Source organism: Poecilia reticulata, linkage group LG8, assembly GCF_000633615.1.
Source record: "Poecilia reticulata strain Guanapo linkage group LG8, Guppy_female_1.0+MT, whole genome shotgun sequence".
Taxonomy (NCBI): domain Eukaryota; kingdom Metazoa; phylum Chordata; class Actinopteri; order Cyprinodontiformes; family Poeciliidae; genus Poecilia; species Poecilia reticulata.
In genome coordinates, this window is record NC_024338.1 from 8,337,056 (window position 1) to 8,356,356 (window position 19,301).

The 19,301-nt window shown below is 36.8% G+C and overlaps 3 protein-coding genes across 4 annotated transcripts in view; 2 read left to right on the top strand and 1 right to left on the bottom strand.

Annotated features, from left to right (window-relative positions):
• The first annotated feature begins 4,778 nt into the window (after positions 1-4,778).
• Positions 4,779-10,561, top strand: LOC103468534 (interferon-induced very large GTPase 1-like). The gene has a single exon (XM_008415653.2). The coding sequence runs from the start codon at positions 4,779-4,781 to the stop codon at positions 9,642-9,644; it is 4,866 nt and encodes a 1,621-aa protein (XP_008413875.1). The 3' UTR covers positions 9,645-10,561.
• A 214-nt stretch (positions 10,562-10,775) lies between these two features.
• Positions 10,776-15,706, bottom strand: LOC103468452 (galectin-1-like). Its single transcript, XM_008415550.2, has 5 exons — positions 15,617-15,706; positions 13,334-13,407; positions 12,072-12,151; positions 11,734-11,905; positions 10,776-11,516 (listed from the first exon to the last, which is right to left on the bottom strand). The coding sequence occupies exons 2-5, from the start codon at positions 13,340-13,342 to the stop codon at positions 11,355-11,357; spliced, it is 423 nt and encodes a 140-aa protein (XP_008413772.1). The 5' UTR covers positions 13,343-13,407; positions 15,617-15,706; the 3' UTR covers positions 10,776-11,354.
• pick1 (protein interacting with prkca 1) overlaps positions 12,110-19,301 on the top strand; it is a 22,696-nt gene continuing 15,504 nt past the window's right edge. Inside the window, exons 1-11 of one of the 2 annotated variants that reach the window (XM_008415549.1) lie at positions 12,110-12,198; positions 14,613-14,691; positions 14,976-15,087; positions 15,646-15,774; positions 16,690-16,756; positions 16,839-16,928; positions 17,024-17,077; positions 17,240-17,302; positions 18,581-18,714; positions 18,906-18,998; positions 19,110-19,160. In XM_008415549.1, coding sequence (XP_008413771.1) covers positions 14,651-14,691; positions 14,976-15,087; positions 15,646-15,774; positions 16,690-16,756; positions 16,839-16,928; positions 17,024-17,077; positions 17,240-17,302; positions 18,581-18,714; positions 18,906-18,998; positions 19,110-19,160 — 834 coding nt within the window. In that variant the 5' untranslated portion in view covers positions 12,110-12,198; positions 14,613-14,650. Of the gene's footprint in view, positions 12,199-13,704; positions 14,135-14,612; positions 14,692-14,975; positions 15,088-15,645; positions 15,775-16,689; positions 16,757-16,838; positions 16,929-17,023; positions 17,078-17,239; positions 17,303-18,580; positions 18,715-18,905; positions 18,999-19,109; positions 19,161-19,301 lie in introns of those variants that run through there. The other variant, XM_008415548.2, reaches the window with a different exon arrangement.

A 19,301-nucleotide genomic window follows, 5' to 3' on the forward strand; every position in this document is an offset into this window, starting at 1 on the left:
TTTTTACCCACCAGTAGCTCATTGCTCTGAGTAACAATTATCCTCCCTCCACAGGCAACCAGCTCACTTTCCAATGACGAGCAGCTGTGCAGAGCCCAGAACAAAAGGCTACATGCTAATTACTAAAAATACTCAATAAATACCATTAAAACTTCTCGTGTGCAAATTGCTATTTATGTGCAAATCTCTGCTTAAAGTGCAGTGCTAAATAAAGTGCTTGTTCATAAAGTGCATTTAAAGTTCTATACAGCGATTTAAGTAAAAGTAGACCCAGTAATGAAGCTCTCTTCATTACAAATACATTTATTCGAATTGGACAGTGTATTTTAATGAATGTGCAATGTGTCCATAAATATATCAGATTTAGTGACATGCTATTTCCTTCTGTATGTATGAAGCAAACAACATAACATACAAAAATAGCAACATAATACAATATTATAAAACCAACAAATTAAAAACAATTGAAGGACTGGTAAATCTACTTTAACATGTCAAAGTTCTAGTGAAATGATTGAAATAATTATTGGTATTTTCATTCAAAGTATGTGTTCTTGTTTCAAATAGACCCATAAACTTTGTGAAATTCAAAGTTCAAAGGTTTATGGCTGCTTGTTGCACCATATCATTTCTGTAACACAAGATAAGAGAAAGCTCTTGACCCGACGAACACAGATCAAGCATAAACTTCTGACCCACATGAGTTGCCTGGCTGGTACAAAGCTATGCAGCTCCATATGCAATAAATTCATAATGTACATTTTTTACTTTTTCCTTCTTTTAACACACTGGCTTCAAGAAAAAATGTTCACTTTGTGTTCCATCTGCCAAAAGGTACCTATATGAGAAATAATCAGTTATTTCTCAAGACAATATGTAGAAAAAAAATCTTTCACATAAGACTTGGAATGATGTCAGAAGTATTATAATATATTTCAAATTAACTTAATTTTTGTGTTCTCAGATATGAAAAACAGCGAGAATGGAGGTTGATGAAAACACAGCTGAAAGACCAGAGAGAGAATCTGCAAGAAGTGATGATTTACACATAAGGGAGAGCTCTTATCATGTGTGTAATGAAGGTAATTTAAGTCTGAAAATAATATATCTGGAAATGCTACCTACCTTCTACTGTCTTGTATTTAAAACAGTGCTTTACATTATTCTACAGCCAAAGTAGAAAAAATGACAACTAAAAATAAGGTGAGCATTTTTTTGTATTTTTTTTTTCCCAAGAGAGTATACTTTAACAAAGAAAATAAAAATAAAAAAAATTACAATTCCAGAACTACAGTAAAACCAATGTACATTGGTGAAAATAAGTATTGAACACATCTCTATGGATCTAAGGAGTTACTGTCATGAAATTTACACCAGATGTCAGTCTCGACCCAATTAATCCTCACAAATAAAGCTTCAATAGACTCTTACAGTATTTCCAATTTTATCGGAAATCAATTGGATTATTGACAGAGTCCATTTTGGAGATTTATTTTCTGTCTTTGAAAACCGTTCCAGAACTTCCTTGTCTGTGTTTTCTTTGAAAAATCTACCTTCATCTCATTTGTATTTGCTTTCATCAACTTCTTCCAAGTTTTTTTATTTGTGTCATTCCACTTCACTAACACATAATTTATGTATTTTATTTATTTGTTTTCATTTTTTATTAATGTTTTACTTGGGTTGTTATCAACTTTTGGTGTTAATTTAATGTCAGGGAAATATATTTACTAAAAATGACACGTTCAATACTCATTTTCCTGCTTTAGGTACTAGAGTAATTTTACTGAAAGTAACAGTGGAAACAGGCAGGGTGATCTTTTAATGTTATAAAACTATATCCTTCAAAGTCTTAGTTGAAGGACATACAGTGAAAAATCTGTTTTTTAGTCTGATGCAGGGGAGGAACTTATGGACACTCAACAATCAGACAGCGGTGATAAAAACACAGACAGGAAGATTGCAATTACATCTACAGCATCTGCAAGGGATGGAAGAGGTAACAATAGATGAAAATTATATAATGTAAAAGTTATATGATGTAAAGTACTCTGCAGTGTAATGACAGATTTATTTTCTTTTTTGCAGTAATGCCAGATCTCACTCTTGTGTTAATTGGTGAAACAAATTCCATTGATCTTGAGCCAAATAATGTTCTCCTTAAGGAGGAAACACAGGTGGAAGAGTTTTCATCCAACCTGTATGATCTGTGTGGCCGCCGCATCTCTGTCATTAACATGCTTGGTCTTCCAAATAATGATGACATCCCATTATATCAGTCTGTCCATACCTTTGTCCTGCTGATACCAAATGGCCAGCATGTAAGCCAGTACACTACAGGAATGTTGTGGTTCCAAAAAACCTTTGGGAAGGAGAACATTCCTCATGTGATGACAGTAATTACCCACAAGACTGATGAGAACTGTGAAAGTGCACTGCAGGAACTAAAAAGTATGAATAGCTTTTCAGAAGAAAGATACCACACATGTAAAAGAAGTATGGCAGATGCAGAAGAGATAATAACTCTTTTGGAAAAAATCGATGTCATGCTCTCTGAAAGAGATACAGAGTACTGTTGTGAACAATCCCCTAGAAAAAATGGAAACCAGAAGAAACTGCATGATGTACCACATAAAGCAAACATTACTACAGGTATGATTTAATGATGACTAAAACTTACTTTATTTATTGAGACTCACCCATGTAAATTGCTAATTTATTCACAAGAACTTATTATATGCATATAGCATTCAGTGAGTAATAACAAAGGATGTTTCTTATAATTTGTTAAACTATAACTATATTTGACAAAACTCTTACTGAAGTTTTTTAAATGTTAATCTCTACAGATAGCCTTTGGCAAATAAGATAATATTATCTGCTCTTTTTTTCCTAAATCATTCTACAGAAGAAAAGGCTGAAGCTGAACCTGAACTTAAGGTAAGACAAACTCAATGTTTGGATATAGACCTGATCAAGTTTTTTGCTGAATTCATAATTTCATCTTAAGAACATGTGATGGAATACAGTAACTTGTGGATGTCAACATACAGAAGTATTTCTATTACTTTTCTWGCTAATTTATGTAGTTACATAGATTTTCCAGTTCGGTTCAAGACAATGCAGCAGCTTCACTGCTTTGAAAAATCCTAGCTCAACCTCTGATTTACACACAAAGTGGCAGGCTCTTTTAAAATGCCTTCAGGAATTTTCTAGTTACGTTTTTGAAATTATGTTGTTACTAAATAAACTCTGAAAAACAAATTAAAACTGAAAAGCTAATGTCACATAATGTTTTTTAGTGTGAACAACTGAAGAAACATGTTGGTGCTGAACAATCTAAAAACATTTATAACAGAGAAGTACAGTGTGAAAACAAGACTGTTCACTGCGAAACAAAAGAGGAAGGTAAGATTCACCCCATCCATCTACCAATCTGTCCATCCATCATCACCGATCTATGACCTTAAGATCACAGTTCCTGAAAGCTCCAGCCAGAACAGAAAAGCTAAATATAGTCCACTTTAATTAAATGTTTCCTAAATCTCTCAAAAGATGAAGGAATGGCCCCACAAATGTTGGAGATCCTCTGAACCTCTGACAGATTTAACCCTCACCACTCATTTGGGTTTTCCCATGTCTGTCTGGCAGCCTTGTTGCCACCATATCAAGCTCAAGGATTGTTAGTTGACAGTTGTATCCATTTCTTCACTTGAGTGTCCAAGAGACAACATCTCAATTCTGATGATCAATCACTGGTTGAAGGTGGCTTAATACAAAGTAACCTTATGAACCACCTTGTGCTCACTGAGTTCCTAACATGGTTTTTCACATTTGTGTAGATTTTTAAGGCAAAGTCAATGGGTGGAAATTCTCCTGTTTTGGTTCTTTTAAACTTCATTGGGAAGCTGCATGGTGGCACAGCTGGTAGCACTTTTAGCTAACAGTAAGAATGTCCCAGGTTTGGTTTCTGTTTTGAGTTGACATGTTCTTCCTGTGAATGTTTGGATTTTCTCCTGGGTACTCAGGTTTTCCATCACAGTCCAAAATCACAACTGTTAGTTCAATTGAACACCCTAAATTAATCATGTAAGGTTGTCTTAACTTTGAGTTTGTCTTGCCCTGTGATGGAGTGGTGACATCTCCAGGGTACACCCCACCTCTCACCCAGTGTTTTCTCACCTGGCAAAAACTAACGGGTAGTGACAATGGATAGATTTCATGTGTGTTTTGCAAACTATTTGGTGCACATCAACTGTTAACACTTAAAGCAAGCACTGGAAGAGTTTCTAGCCCACCTTAATCTTGAGTTGGATCATTCAACAGTAGATTGGATCATACTTCCAGAATGAAAACATACCACTCTCTCCAGTGTAGGGAGTGAGCAGAGGACTGTGTTAATAGGCAGATTTAGTCAGCTTCCACAGTGATGTGAATGCTGTCCACTTTGATTTGATGATAAAAGAACTGAGCCGAAAGATAAGGTTGTCAGTTTACCAAACAGTCTACTCTCCAACCCAAACTAAGGGCCTCGTAATGATGTTTAAGAATGTATTTCAGGAAACCTGATCAAGGATAAGTAGTACACAATGGAGGGATGGATATATACAGCATGCTACATACTTTTTCAAGAAAAATATTAGGTCATTTGTGAATAATCTTTGCTTTTTTTAGGTGTACTTCAGATGGTTATCAATGAACCCAAACATGAGGTTAGAATATCATCTTGTTTTGCTTTGTATTTTTTTCAAACATTCAATGATCATTATATTTTCTTTATGCAGTCTATTTGCAATCCTTTCGAGGACAACCAAAAGAAACGTCAAAAAGAAACTGAAAAACTACTCAGAAGACTTCACCTCCAGGGCCAACATCAACACATGCTGACATCAGAGGACTTTGTACAAATAGGTCCAACTATAAAAAAAACGAATGAGATCTTTGAGAGAGATCTAGTTTGTGCTTTTATTCAGAGGTTAATGATGTTAGATTACAGAGCCAGATACATCCCTGTTCAGCAAGAAAGCTCTGATGTGAACAATTCACAGGCTGTTCAAGTGTCTGACAGTGCTGTTACAGATGATGATGACTTAGATGCTCTTTTTACTACTAATGTAGACATAGATCCGTCAAAAGAGAATCATGTTCACCCAATGGATGTTCAAATGGCAGCATTTCACTGCTCAGACAGCTTCCTTAAACAGAAAATGATCACAAAGTTGTCACAGTGTCAGTATGCCTTACCACTGCTTGTTCCTGATCCTCTCTCAACAAATATTGAGTGTCCTTTGTGGACATTCAGACAAATAWCAAAAACRTGGAAAATAAGCACAATCAAAGAAAACAYWACYACTGTCACCATGAAGAGCATGCCRATCTACAAAGCTGAGACTCCCATGGTTTCATTTTTCCGATTGGGCTCCATGTCTTTGTCCAAATCTCAGCTGATGAATGCCTTGATCAACGACCGCCATGACACATTTTTCCACAGAAACTGTCCAGGCAGCACCAAATCTCGTCATTTGATGGACGGGGTGGCAGAGATTGCCTGGTACTGTCCTGCTGGRAAASVCAATGATTTCTTTACTGACTGCATTGCCTTCTGTAATCTTCATGGGGATTCTCTAGCAAATGTAAAACAGCGTGAAATCCTGACTGAAATGTCTTCAGTCATTGTTGTTCTTGTGCCAACTCTGGAAAAAWGCCAGRAAAGYASTRMAGTYATWKMKAYRCTKTWCAAGTCTTCAAARCCTCTAATTATCCTCAWTGSTGACAATGACTGTAGTGCAGTTCAGGTAAAACTTCAAAAATACAAACTAGGGCTGAAAGAAAGAAGCCAGTCGGATGTTWCTGAAGAACTAAAAAAGATTATAAAAAGCCTTTTGTCTGGACCCCACACATCCTTCCGGCTGGAAACTATGGCTGATGTCTCTGGGGTCAAAGTGGATGAAGATCAGAAAGTCTGCCAGAATGGAAAATCTGCTGCAATAGAAATAATTGAATTGATTGAAAGAATGGACGTTGCCAAAATCAAAGATAAATTTCTTCCCTGCCAAGGTCAACTTTGGTATGATTGGTGCAAAATCAATAAAGAGTTGCATCATCTAAAGGGAGACATTGAGAAAGAAAAGGGTCAGAAGACTCAACAGCTAATGAAACTACGAGAGAAACAGTGTGATGCGTCCAATAGTAAACTGATGAGGTTGTTCATTCAGAGCCTCCAGAGTTTGCCACCAAAAGAAAGAGAATATTTCTTGACATGGACTCAGATCCTCATAGATGCCCTCTCCACAGATGATCTTTCTTCAATTCTCCAAAAATATGATGAAACCTGGTCAGAGGTCTTGGTCTTGAAAAAGAAACATGACAAATCTGCTCAATTAAAACACAAACAAACTGAGCTTGAACTGTTGTCAAAAAAGCTTCAATCAGCAACCTTTGGTCTGGAACACATCTTCAGAGAAATGGGACAGATCTATGAAGCCCATAAATCTTTGAAGCAAAAATCACTGGGCCAAAAGCCTGAATGGACTAAATACCCTGAGCTGGCTGCAGATCTGATGGTATCAGGACACCCGATGGAGTTAATGGATGGGGATGCAGGCCATGTGCCTTTAATATGGATCTCTAGCCTCTTAAAAGAAGTCATCAAGAAACTTGGTGACCAGAGAGTCTTTGTGCTGTCAGTTCTGGGCATACAAAGTAGCGGAAAGTCAACGATGCTGAACGCCATGTTTGGCCTGCAGTTTGCAGTCAGTGCTGGGAGATGCACCAAGGGTGCCTACATGCAACTGGTTAAACTGTCAGAGGAAATCAAGGACAAATACCAGTTTGACTACATTCTAGTTGTTGACACTGAAGGACTGCGTGCTCTGGAGTTAGCAGGTAGTGCTACCCTTCATCATGACAATGAACTTGCAACATTTGTTGTTGGTCTGGGAAACATGACACTGATCAACATCTTTGGTGAGAATCCAGCTGAGATGCAAGATGTCCTACAGATTGTTGTGCAGGCTTTCATGAGGATGAAGAAAGTCAAGCTTTCTCCGAGTTGTGTGTTTGTCCATCAGAACGTCACAGATATTACAGCAGCAGAGAAAAACATGGACGGAAAAAGACGCCTGCARGARAAACTGGACAAGATGRCTCAACTTGCTGCCAAAGAGGAAGTGTGTGATGTTGAGTGCTTCAGTGATGTCATCGCATTTGATGTGCAAAAAGATGTGAAATACTTTGCTCAGCTGTGGGAGGGAAGTCCACCAATGGCTCCTCCAAATCCAGGTTATAGTGAAAGTGTCCAAGAACTGAAGTCCATCATCTTGTCTAAAGCCTCACAGTCCACTGGGATCACTCTGTCACATTTCAGCACCAAAATTCAGGACCTGTGGAACGCCTTGATGAATGAACACTTTGTTTTTAGTTTCAAAAACACCCAAGAAATTGCAGTTTACAGAAAACTGGAGGTCCAATATGGGAACTGGACTTGGGCCCTGAGGAGTGAGATGCTGAACATTGAAAACCAACTTTATCCCAGAATTGAAAAAGCCCAACTGGACAAAGTTGAACTCAGTTACCTTACCAAAGAAATGAGCAAAAAATACAAAGAAATAACAAAAGCTATTGTGGATTACTTTGAAGATGACAAAGACAAAGAGATGTTGGTTCAGTGGCGGGGCCGATTTGAGAATAAAATCAAAGAGTTTCATGAGGAACTTGTGAGAGGAGTGAAGAGAAAACTGGATGAAGTAATCCAGCAAAATAATGCTAGAAAAATGCTTGACAAGAAGAAGACAGAGTTTGAAAACAATCTACTACAGAAGAGCAAAGAGCTGGCTCACCAGTTAAAATGCATTGCAGCAGATGAAGAGGAACTAAAAACACAGTTCAGCACCGTTTGGAGTCACTGGGTTAAGGAATTAACCTCGGATACAAAACCCATCGAGAACATAAACTTGGAGGAGGATCAGTTTGCTGTACTTCGAGATCTTGGTGTTGAATGGGGACTCATTGATGAGTCAAAAAGAAGTAAGAAATACAAAAATCTCTCAGAAACTGGAAACTATGTTTGTTATATAACCCAAAAGAAATATCAAAAACAATATGAGGAAAGCCAACAGTCTCAGGGAAACCAGAGAGAAGCAAACAAAGACACAAGCGGACAAAGCAAAACCTTTTTTGGCTATTTCCAACAATGGTTTGGAATGACATCAACAACACAGCATGTGGAAGAACGTAAACCAAAAAATCCTTTTCAGTATGAAGAACAGGAACTGATCAGATCATTTGTTAAAAAGGTTGAAAAAGAATGTCTTGAAGCCATTAGGAGCAAACCTGTTGCAACAAGAGGTTACAGGTCAACCTACTTGCAAGAACTGGCCAAAAATGTTAAACAAAGAGTGAGAGAGTTTGAATCAGGGAAGAAATTTACATTCAAGAAAGAGTTTACAGTTGATCTTTCACTGTATGTGTTTGATAGGGCTGAAGTTTGGCTCTTAAACTCCCACCACATCTACAGAGAGAACAATGATGCTCTCACTTACTTGAACAACAAGAAAAATGAGTATTATAACATTTTCAGAAGCTTCTGCAAAGGAAGTTCATCTGCTGTGGTGTTTGGAGAAATTATGTGTGAAAAACTCAAAGTCTCTGCTGTTGAAGCCGTCTGTAACAAGACTGGAGTTGATATTGCTGGAGAGATGATGTGCAGTTTCCCAGCATTCAGTGAGAACAGACTGAATTTAGAGAAACATGTGTTGGCATCTCTGGCAGAGAAAGAAGACTTTAMCAGATTCAYCASCTACATCAGAAATCCAAGARMKCAAGTYGAGGCTTTCATCAAAGAAGAAGTAAAKRAATACATGTTCACMACACAGAAARWTAAAKCCCAGAYTATMCTGAAGAAAAATGTAGAAGACATCACCAGAGTCATCAGTCAGGCTTTGTTTGAGGCAACAGAGAAATTCAAACACAGAAAAGGAAACATAGAAATGTGGGTGGAGGARTTTTCYAGTAAACTAAAGCCAARGTTGACACTTGATACCGTTAGTTGTCAAAACTTCAGTGACATAAACAATTTTGAATTTCTTAAAGAAGAGATAGAGAAAGGCCTGAAAAGCATCACAACAGAAATGAGCAAACTCTCCCTGGAAAAGGTGAATAACTGCAGGCAGAAACCTGAACAGATCCTGATTGATCAGCTGTGTAACTGCTGCTGGGAAAGGTGTCCATTCTGTGCTGCTGTTTGCACAAACACTTTGAAGGACCACAGTCCTGAGAAGCACAGCGTTCCTTTTCATCGACCCTCTGGAGTTGAAGGTTGGCATGTAAGAGGAACAGTTGATCTGGTCATTGATTTCTGCACCACATTAGTTGCAAGTAACAGAGCCTTTTACGCTGATGCTGGCTCAGAGGAGGCTGTTCCTTTTAAACAATACCCAACTGCAGGAGAAAAGTATGCTTCATGGAGCATTACAGCTGATGCCTCTATGCTGGCCTACTGGAAATGGTTCATCTGCCACTTTCAAAATGAATTAGAAGTCTACTATGATTTGAAATTTCAGGGTAGTGGAGAAATTCCTCTTGAATGGAAAAACTTCAGTAAGAAGGACGCTATTGAAAGTCTGAATGAAATGTGTAGTTTGTGAAGAAACTGCAACCACTCTATAGTTAGAGATAGCAAGATTGCACACACACTATAATGAATGGCTAGGAATATAAATGTCTGGTTTATTGTTGTCTCAGTTTATTCTGTAAGTGTCATTGAATTATCTAGGAAACTTGAGTTTGAACTGTGTGGAATTCTTTGTTTGTCCCTTAAACCTGTCTTTTTATTATAACGTAACATGTCAAATGTGTTCTCAGTATACAATGTGCAAATAGAATGCATAATTATCCATCCACCCATTTTTTTAACACCTTTGTTCATAACATTTCAAATTGGTTCAATATTTTCCATTACTTATTTATCAGGTTAAAGACAGATTAATTAACAGATTAAAGACGTTCAGTTCGGATGAATGATACCTGAACGTTAGGTCGCATTTGAATCGGTTAAGTGTCGGATATGGGTCACATTCGAAAAAGAATCCGACCTGTGCTGTTCACACTGCCAGGAAAATATCGGATACAGGACGCATTATGTCAAAAAATCGGAATTGGGTCACTTCAGGCTACAGTGTGAACCGACCATATGTCGCTATATTGAGACCTTATCAACACATATAAGATATAACTTTAACGGCTAACCGCTGGCTAAGCTAATCGGCTAGTGACAACTCTTATACAGTAATAAAACCGCATCTTAGAACTATTTGGCAAGAAAAATGTATACAAAGTACAACTCGGTTTTATACTGCTAATGTGGTTTTTCACTGGGTACTACTAACCTGAAATGCAGGGAAGTAGAGATGAGATAGGACCACGAAATGGCGTAGCTTCTTGAATCTCTGTAGTTTTCAAGGAGCTTCAGAAGAAGACACAGAAACCCGCTGCGCCATGTCGCCCCCTGCGGGTTGGGTTACGCAACACTGCAAATTTTGTGCCTGTCAAATTACCATAATTTATTCTCTGTTTTGACACGACATCTGGACAATTTGGCTTGCAACTTAATTCAGAGATGCTCCAGTGCCTCATCTGCAGACAAAATAACACATCTTGGAAACATTTTTGATGTGAATATTCAGTTTTTAATTGAGTCACTGAAATGAATTAACTTTTAAAAAATAGTTAAATTTTTCAAGGAAAACCAGGATTCACTAGATCAAAAGAATGGCGTGCCCTGGCAGTCCTGATTTTATTTTGCAGTGGCAGAACAGACCATAATTACATGACTTATTGGAGGTTTAGTTAACAAAATCACATCAGTAGATCTACAAGACGTATCAGGAACAAATTTTTTTCATAGGCCCCCCAAAGCTGTTCATTTAACAATGCCTTAATCAGGCCTCAAGCTGATGGCTGGATGCCTGATCAGAACATCCTCACTTTACAGTTATTCCTTCTTTAATCGATCAAACCACCCATTAAACATACGGTATTCACACAGTGAAATGCAATTCTAGTTTGTTTTAAATTACAAATAACTCCGACATAGCTGACACATCTTTGATTCTTCTTTGTATCCTTGATATGCTTTGGGGGAGAGAAGTCAAAACCCATTGATAGACTGTTTGAGTTTGCTTTACAAGTTGTAGAAAACAATTCCCGATTTTATGTTTATATCCTAACTTTTTAGTTATCTCAAAACAAAATGTATTAAATCTGAACATAATACCCAACAGGGCACTTCAAAATTCATGAGCTATACTTTGTGGAGTAACAACACTGGTTTCAATCGCTTTTTTAATCCTGGTTATTTAAGTTGTCGCGGATTTGTAGATCTTGAAGCTCTTGAGTTTGAAATCCCCTGCAACTTGGACGTAGGTGATGACGTCCGTGTTTGTACAGTTAGGAAAGTTGAGTTTCTGCCCGTCAGGGAGCTCCACCTCAAACCCGTCACCAGAAAGCTTCAAAAAAATCTAAAACAAAACGCATGTTTGTTATTTTTCAACAAGCAGTCATTCATAGGTGAAGTGATGTACAGGCCTAGATATCACAGAAACGCAAAAATAGAAAGTAAATATGTGTGTATGATGATTACCATTTTATATTGAAAAATATTAACTTTCAATCTGTCGGTTCAAGACAAATAAAAACACTTTGAAACCATTTTGTCCTGGATCCAGACCTCCTCACCTTGACATCACTGCCCCTCTGCAGAGGGTTGTGCATTTCCCTCCCTTCACTTCCCCAGAAACCTGCTGTCTTTGAGTTGTACACTAGGACCGCTCCGTCTGCGTCGTCCTGGAAACGGGGGTTAAAGTGCAACGCCAGGTCTTCCGAGTTCACACCGAGGTCGATCCGGAACCTGTTTGGATTGGGAATCTGATTTTATTGTTTTTTTCTGCACTCATTCCATTTATCAGTAAATGTAGGAAAAAAATGTAACAAGTTGTTTTTGCATCATCTGTGCTTTTCATTCAGGATTATGTCAAAATCCAGGATTAAAAACAAACATGATGCGCTTGTCTTACTTCTCAGCATCGTGCGAAATTTCTCCCTTTAGTTTTATCTTGTCTCCAGGTCTTAAGGCCACATTCTTCAGTTCCAGTTGCTGAGGAAAAGAGTTTTGAGTTCAAACCACATCACCAAATCAGAAACGTATGTAGATTCATTTAAAAACAAAAGTTTATTTCTGTTAATTCTGATCATCATGACTTACGGCTAATAAAAACCAAACATTTGATTTCTCAGAAATACATTACATAAGGCCAATAAAGAAGGAATTTTATTGAGTCCAAAGTCAATACAGCTTTCTGCCAGGATATTTTCTTTCAGTTCTTTCTTATAAAAGCGGTATGGAAATGCTGATTTTATTTTTTAGCTTTACTTGGTACCGGCACATGCTGCCAAAGCTAACAGTATTAATGATCATAATCACTGCTTTTTGTCCAGGGACAAAACTCAATGCATGGACAAAGCTGTCTATGCATGGAAACACAGCTACTGTGTTTCCACTGACCATATAATTGTGCAGATTGAAATTACAAAAAAAATCTAAAAATGCTTAATGGAGGCACGGCAATTAGGGAGAAAAAGAAAACATGTTTTTTGCTAAAACGTTTTTACGCTTTTATGTTTCGAAATTAGCATGTTTTGCAAAACTGCAAACACTCTTTTCAGCATTACGTGAGTCACGTGACCAGCAAATAGATGTTACTACTGGTGGAAAATACTAAGAAGACGACAGGAAGTGGTAGCAGAAGGACGGCGCGTCATGTTTTTTAATTACTGATTGTGTCAACAAATTTATTCACTTTCAATTTTAATTGCATTTCTCATTTAGTTGAAAAAAAAACACTGATTTGATTTTTTTTTTTTTACATTAGTGGAATATTGACAAAGTTCTTCAGTGGGAATGCAGGTAGTGCAGATGATTTGCAGGTTTCTTTTGAAGAAAACCTGGGCTTCCTTCCTCAACACCTGTTCAACCCCCACATTTCACTGCACTGATACATACAAACAATGTTTTGGCAGGATACTGAATACATATAATGCACAGTTAATAGACAAAACAGTCTGTATGACCAAATCATTTTTATTGGTCATATGCAGCCTTCTTGTTTTTAATTAGTAAAATTATTTTTCAGATGATATTCCATATTACTAATTGTACACAAGCACTCACTTATTTGTTAAAAGTCTTTGTATTTAAAAAAAAAATCAAAACAATTTGTTCCTCATACAATGACGCAATTAATTTGATGAAATGCAGAAGAAGGACGATTAGCCTTACCATCTTCATTTTGGATCCAAATAAGAGTTATAATAATCCAAGAAACGCTCTTTATGCACAACGTGTCTCACTTCCTGTGTGATAGAGGGAGGATAAGAAGTTTGAATGTAATTATTGTATATGTATAACACAGAGTCACACAAAGCAGAAAACATGAACAATATAACACTTAGCACACTCAATATTTGTAAAGAAGCTGCCTGTACTGAAACTGTTTGAAACTGGAATAAAATTAATATTAATATTTTTGCGTTAATATAATTACAATAATCATACGTCTTTATATTTTTACACTTAAATATTAATAATAATAACACTAAAAATATAATATACCTAAGAAAAATGTATTTCTAAACGTTTTAACTACGTTTTACAGCTAATATTATTGGCATTTATTCATTAATATCTACTCAGGCTATATTGAACATTTTGTGCTTTATTTTTTCAGAAATCATCTTTTTAGCAATTGTTTCTTTTTACATGACTGTGGTTATTTTATTCGAGAGAAACATTATTTACTGAGCTCATTTTCGTCATTTTCAGTAAAGAAACATTCACATTGAACTCCTCTTGAAAACTGAGGTTTTTCTTTGTGGCCACTAGAGGGCGAGCTTTTCCTGACAACAGCTTCCGCTACGTCGATGGAAGTGACATAATTAAGTAAACAGGAGCTGTCACTACATTGGTGTTGGTGTTAATGGAGATATAATTGCCAGTAAAAGGCACATTTCGAAAGAATATTCGGGACAGAGGCGTATCTGGTGACACCTGCATGAGGAAACTGCTGAAAACCCGCTGAAGGTATTTTTATTTAAATAATGTCTAAAAGCTGATGGCATCTAATGCACCTGCCTGAAGCTAAACCAGTTAGCAGCTAATGAAGTAGCGTTAGCATGCAATTTTATCTTAACTTCCATCATTACAGTTAAATATTTATCTTGTGTTTTTACTTACATGGTGTTTAAAGTCTTTGGTTTTAACTGCTGAACCTAGATGGGTTAGATTTTCTAATGTAGCATGAACTGTGACTCACCATCTGTTACTGCAGCCCGGATCATGTCGCTGATTTTATAGCATCAGTGCTATAAAAGCTCTGTTTTTTCTGCCTTTTTTTTTCTTTTCTTTGTACTGTAATTAGTACTGCAGATCACCTAAAGTAGAGTCATTCCTGGCAGCTTAAAAGCTGTCTGGTGCTTAAATTTGTGTTAATCATAAATCTTCTTGGACACAGATCACTGATAAAGTTGTTTTTTCTTTTCTTTTTTTTTTTTTTTTACAGGAACTTTCTTTCTTGGAAAGTTGTGATTCTGTCCTGCGATGTTCACAGACATGGACTATGAGCTGGAGGAGGACAAACTGTGAGTCAAATGTATTTTGATGTTTTATAATCTTAGTCTTCCGAAAGTATTTACACCTCTTGGACGTTTTCTGTGTGTCATCTCATTGGAAGCGCACACTTCAGTGTATTTTGTTTAAAATTTAAAGGAGTAAGTCTGAGCTCGGAAGAAGTAGGAAATCTATTTTGGCCATTAAAAGCTGGTTCATCTTTAAAATATTAACTAATACGATGAATTCATTTCAGCCATTATATTTGATACCAAACATCAGCTAAACCAAATGTGTCATTTATTGATCTGTACAGAGGGATACCGACGGTTCCCGGCACTGTGACGCTGAAGAAAGATGCTAACAATCTCATCGGCATCAGCATCGGTGGTGGAGCTCAGTACTGCCCTTGTCTCTATATTGTCCAGGTAGGAACATGAGAGCTGGTAACTAAAGCGCCTAGATATGACGTCATGTTTACTTCATGGTTCGTCTTTTATTAAACAAACGTTTAGAAAAGAAATAAATTAATATTTATTTTCTTGTCTCACCTTAATGTTTCCAGTTATTTAATAATTTGTGATATAAGGAAAAATTATCTGAATAAATATAAAATAGTTCAAGGACATTTTACACCACTTCAATCGGATCTGAATAAAAAAATTAAATGTGATTAATCACAGTGAATGAGGAGAGGTTAATTTTTCCCCCCCATAGGCTCCGGTGAGTTTGGATCATTTTATCCCCCACTTAGCAAAAATATAACTTAAAAGCTGAATTTTGAATTTTCTCTGGTTGTATTAGTCTGAAATAAAAATGTGTTTGAGCTTGATTGTTATAAAAAAAAGAAAAAAACAAAACTGAACATAACTCTAAAGCCTTTTTCACGGCTCTGTATCTTATTTTTCATTCACTGCAGTTGAAACTGGGCCAGTAAAAGCTGATTTGACCTTTTACCTTTTCAAGCGGTTGTTTTTGTCTCCCAGGTGTTTGACAACACTCCCGCAGCTCTGGACGGGACGCTGGCAGCGGGCGACGAGATCACCGGAGTGAACGGAAAAACGGTGAAAGGGAAAACGAAGGTGGAGGTGGCCAAGATGATTCAGGCTGTCCAGGTAAGCAGGATCTGGGAACGGAAAGACGGCTTGGTATTAATTACAGCTCTCTTATGTGAACAAACATATTAGTGTTGGTTTCATGTACCACAGTTATGATTTCTTAAAACTGTGTATAAAAAACTTGTGCTGTGAAGCCATCAGTAACTGGTTGAAATGTGCAAAGAAAAACAAAACTACTGAAAACAAGGAGATGTGTAAAATCCTTACTCTGTGAAGAGTTGATGCTTCCTGCAAACAGAGAAAGTTTGAGAAAACTGTTACACAAAGTACAGTTATAATAAAAACCAAAGAAGACGCAACACAGACGGCTGATTGGATCTTTTAATGGAGCAATTTATCCTTTCAATTTGAAAAAATGTTAGAAATAAGGAAAATGTCCATTTTAATTTATCACTTTAGAACTAATATGTCCAAAGATTTAAAGTTATAACTAAACTAAATAAACGTCACTCAGGTTCAATCTGTTTTATCTTTTATCTTTAACTCGTAGGGATCAAAGCGGTAGAAAATAACTCACTATTTGTCCAGAGCCCAGCTTTGAGTGGAGCAGAAGAGGAGTTTAACTCGGCTGTCAAGCTTTTTTGGAAGAGTTGAGGATAATAGAAAGCATGTGGCAGAACGTCAGCATGGCCGGGCCGTCGTGTTGTTTTTGACTTCTTTTGTTTCACACAGAAACATTCCCTGACTTCCTGCGTTCTGGGATAAAGACGGGCTGCAGTGTGGGAATTAAAGGATTAGCCTGTGCTGGCGTTTGCTTTTCAGGGCCCATGGTGCACTTTAACGTCACCATTTCCTCCAAAGTCTCCATTCTGCCTCTAATGCTGAAACAAATTGTCTTCTCTTTTCTATAAATGAAAGATTCTCAGTTGTTTTAATCACAAACTGAACGTTTAGATGTGTTTGTGTTCACAGGAAGAGGCTGTGATCCACTACAACAAACTGCAGGCTGACCCAAAGCAGGGGAAATCCTTAGATATCGGTCTGTGCTTCACTCATTTAATAAACTGAAGCTGCTGCTGGTGTGAATGCATCTCTTTGAATCTTAATTTATGACGTTTCAGTGTTGAAAAAAGTCAAACATCGCCTGGTGGAGAACATGAGCTCAGGAACCGCAGATGCTCTTGGACTCAGCAGAGCTATTCTATGCAACGGTGAGATTTATTCATATTTATATTATTCTAATAAAGTTTTACTGCTGCCTGATTTCTGTGGATGGATCATGTTACAAACACGTTTGTCTTTGTAGACGGCCTGGTGAAAAGACTGGAAGAGCTGGAGAAAACGGCTGAGCTTTACAAAGGTAAAAACACCAAATCAAAACTAACAGGAGTGAAAAGAACTAGTTAGCTGGTTTAGCTTCCTGGTAAATTCACATAAATATAAAAAGTAATCAAATTTGAACATAATAAAATCTAAAGAGAGATATTGAGTGTTTTCTCATTGTCTTGTTTTGTGCTTTCAGGACTGATGGAGCACACCAAGAGGCTGCTCAGAGCTTTCTTTGAACTGTCTCAGACTCACAGAGGTCTGTCGCTTCAGAAATAGCTTATTGGTGTAACAATAACTAAARATACATTTTTGTTTGTCCTCACTTTGCGTAGCAACAAAAAAACAGCCTGATCATGTCAGTTTTATAAAGCYAAGTACTCGTCCTCACAACATGTGACCATACGTAACTAGAGAGCTTTCAGCATCACACCGTAGCGTTGTAAGATTGATGCTTTAGTTTCATGTTTCCTCTTAGAATTTTGCTTTATTTTTGTATTTTAGTTTCTCAACATTTGCACAAATCATGTTTATGTGTTGAGATGTTTTGTAGATGTCGCCAAACTTTGTCCAAATTCTGTCCAAATTCTGTCCTTAAGTTTGAACAAAATAATTAAAAAAATTTTTTAAAAACAACACAAAAACTTGATGGTCAGAAGTTTGGTTATGTATTAAACTTAAATAAAATGTATGTGTCGACGACACGATCCCTACATCTACTTGTTATTAGATCAATGTCAAAATATATGGTATTGTACACTTCTAGTTTCCACACAAGGCTTGCTTTATTTTGCTGAAATCTTTTGTAGATTTATTTTGTAACTGAAAWACAACAGTAATTAAAACAGATGAGAAGCTAATCCACTYATCTTAATGCTGCTTACATTGCTTTACATTTTATGAACCTAAAGAAATGAATAAAAACACACAAATACTCACAAAGGTCAACTTTCCTAAGGTACAAAGCATGTGAACTACATCCAGTGTTGTTTACTTTTTCCTAAACTACCTAAATTCTTGTTGACAAGGTTACAGGAGAGAAATGGATCAAAGATAKTTTGCTGCTAAGAGCGCACACTCGGCCATGTTTCTGAAAATCTGATATCGTTTGTAACACAGATGTCACACGCTGATCAAATTTCAAAACCAAACTATTCAAACATTCCTAGCATGAATTTAGTCATATAGGTAACTAACTGTGAACTTGTTTACCAACTATATTAATGTAAACAACTTTATTCTGTAAACTAATTTACAGAATTTGACCCAATGGAATCACTATTGGCATCATATCAGATGGACCTTCATTAGTCAAGTATTAATACCAATTTATATTGTATATTAKCTGACTTTAATGCAGAAAAAGAACCATATTTATGCACATATTTTTACTATTGCATCATTTTATTCTAAATTTTTACAAAGTGAGCAAAAACTGTTAGTGTCTGTCTGTTATTATTTACTTATATGCATTTCTTTGTATTGAAAATCTTCGCAGTTATCATCTTTATGTTGTTGTTGTTGTTGACCTCCTCAGGGTTTGGAGACGTGTTTTCCATCATCGGTGTCAGAGAGCCGCAGGCTGCAGCCAGCGAGGCTTTCGTCAAGTTCGCTGACGCTCACAGAAACATYGAGAAATATGGAATCGAGCTGCTGAAGACCATCAAGCCTGTAAGTGCACAATGCATGTTCTGAGTACAATTTGCAGCACTGAAGACACAAAAACCTAATTATTTTGATTTTTATTCCTTAATTARGTGCATTTAAGCATTCATTGTAACCGATCTTGCTCTTTGTATTTATTTGTCYTGCTTCTATTAACCCTTGCAGYATTAAGTCAACTTGTTGTYGTTTACTTTCAGATGCTCCATGACTTGAACACGTACCTGCACAAGGCCATTCCAGACACCAAGCTCACCATCCGCAAGTATCTGGACGTAAAGTTTGAATATCTGGTGAGGAAACGGCTGCACAACTCATCATCATCATCATCATCGTCATCATCATCATCATCAGTTCTAGATGGATGAGTTTGCTGTATTAAATAAACTTTTGATGTTTTTCAGTCATACTGCCTGAAGGTGAAGGAAATGGATGATGAAGAATACAGCAGCATTGTGAGTACTTGTGGGGGTTTTAGTACTTTTTACAGTCATGTTGGTTGTTAGTTTATTATTCACATTACCTGCTGAACTTTGTATTTTAAAATGCCACAACTCCATTCATCTCTGACATATGTAATATTGGTTTGTTTTTTT

Coding starts and splice junctions, on each gene's coding strand:
- LOC103468452 (XM_008415550.2), bottom strand. Junction 11,906..12,071: donor ATTTCGCACGATGCTGAGAA/GTAAGACAAGCG, acceptor CAATCCAAACAG/GTTCCGGATCGACCTCGGTG. Junction 11,517..11,733: donor AGAGGGGCAGTGATGTCAAG/GTGAGGAGGTCT, acceptor GTTTTGTTTTAG/ATTTTTTTGAAGCTTTCTGG.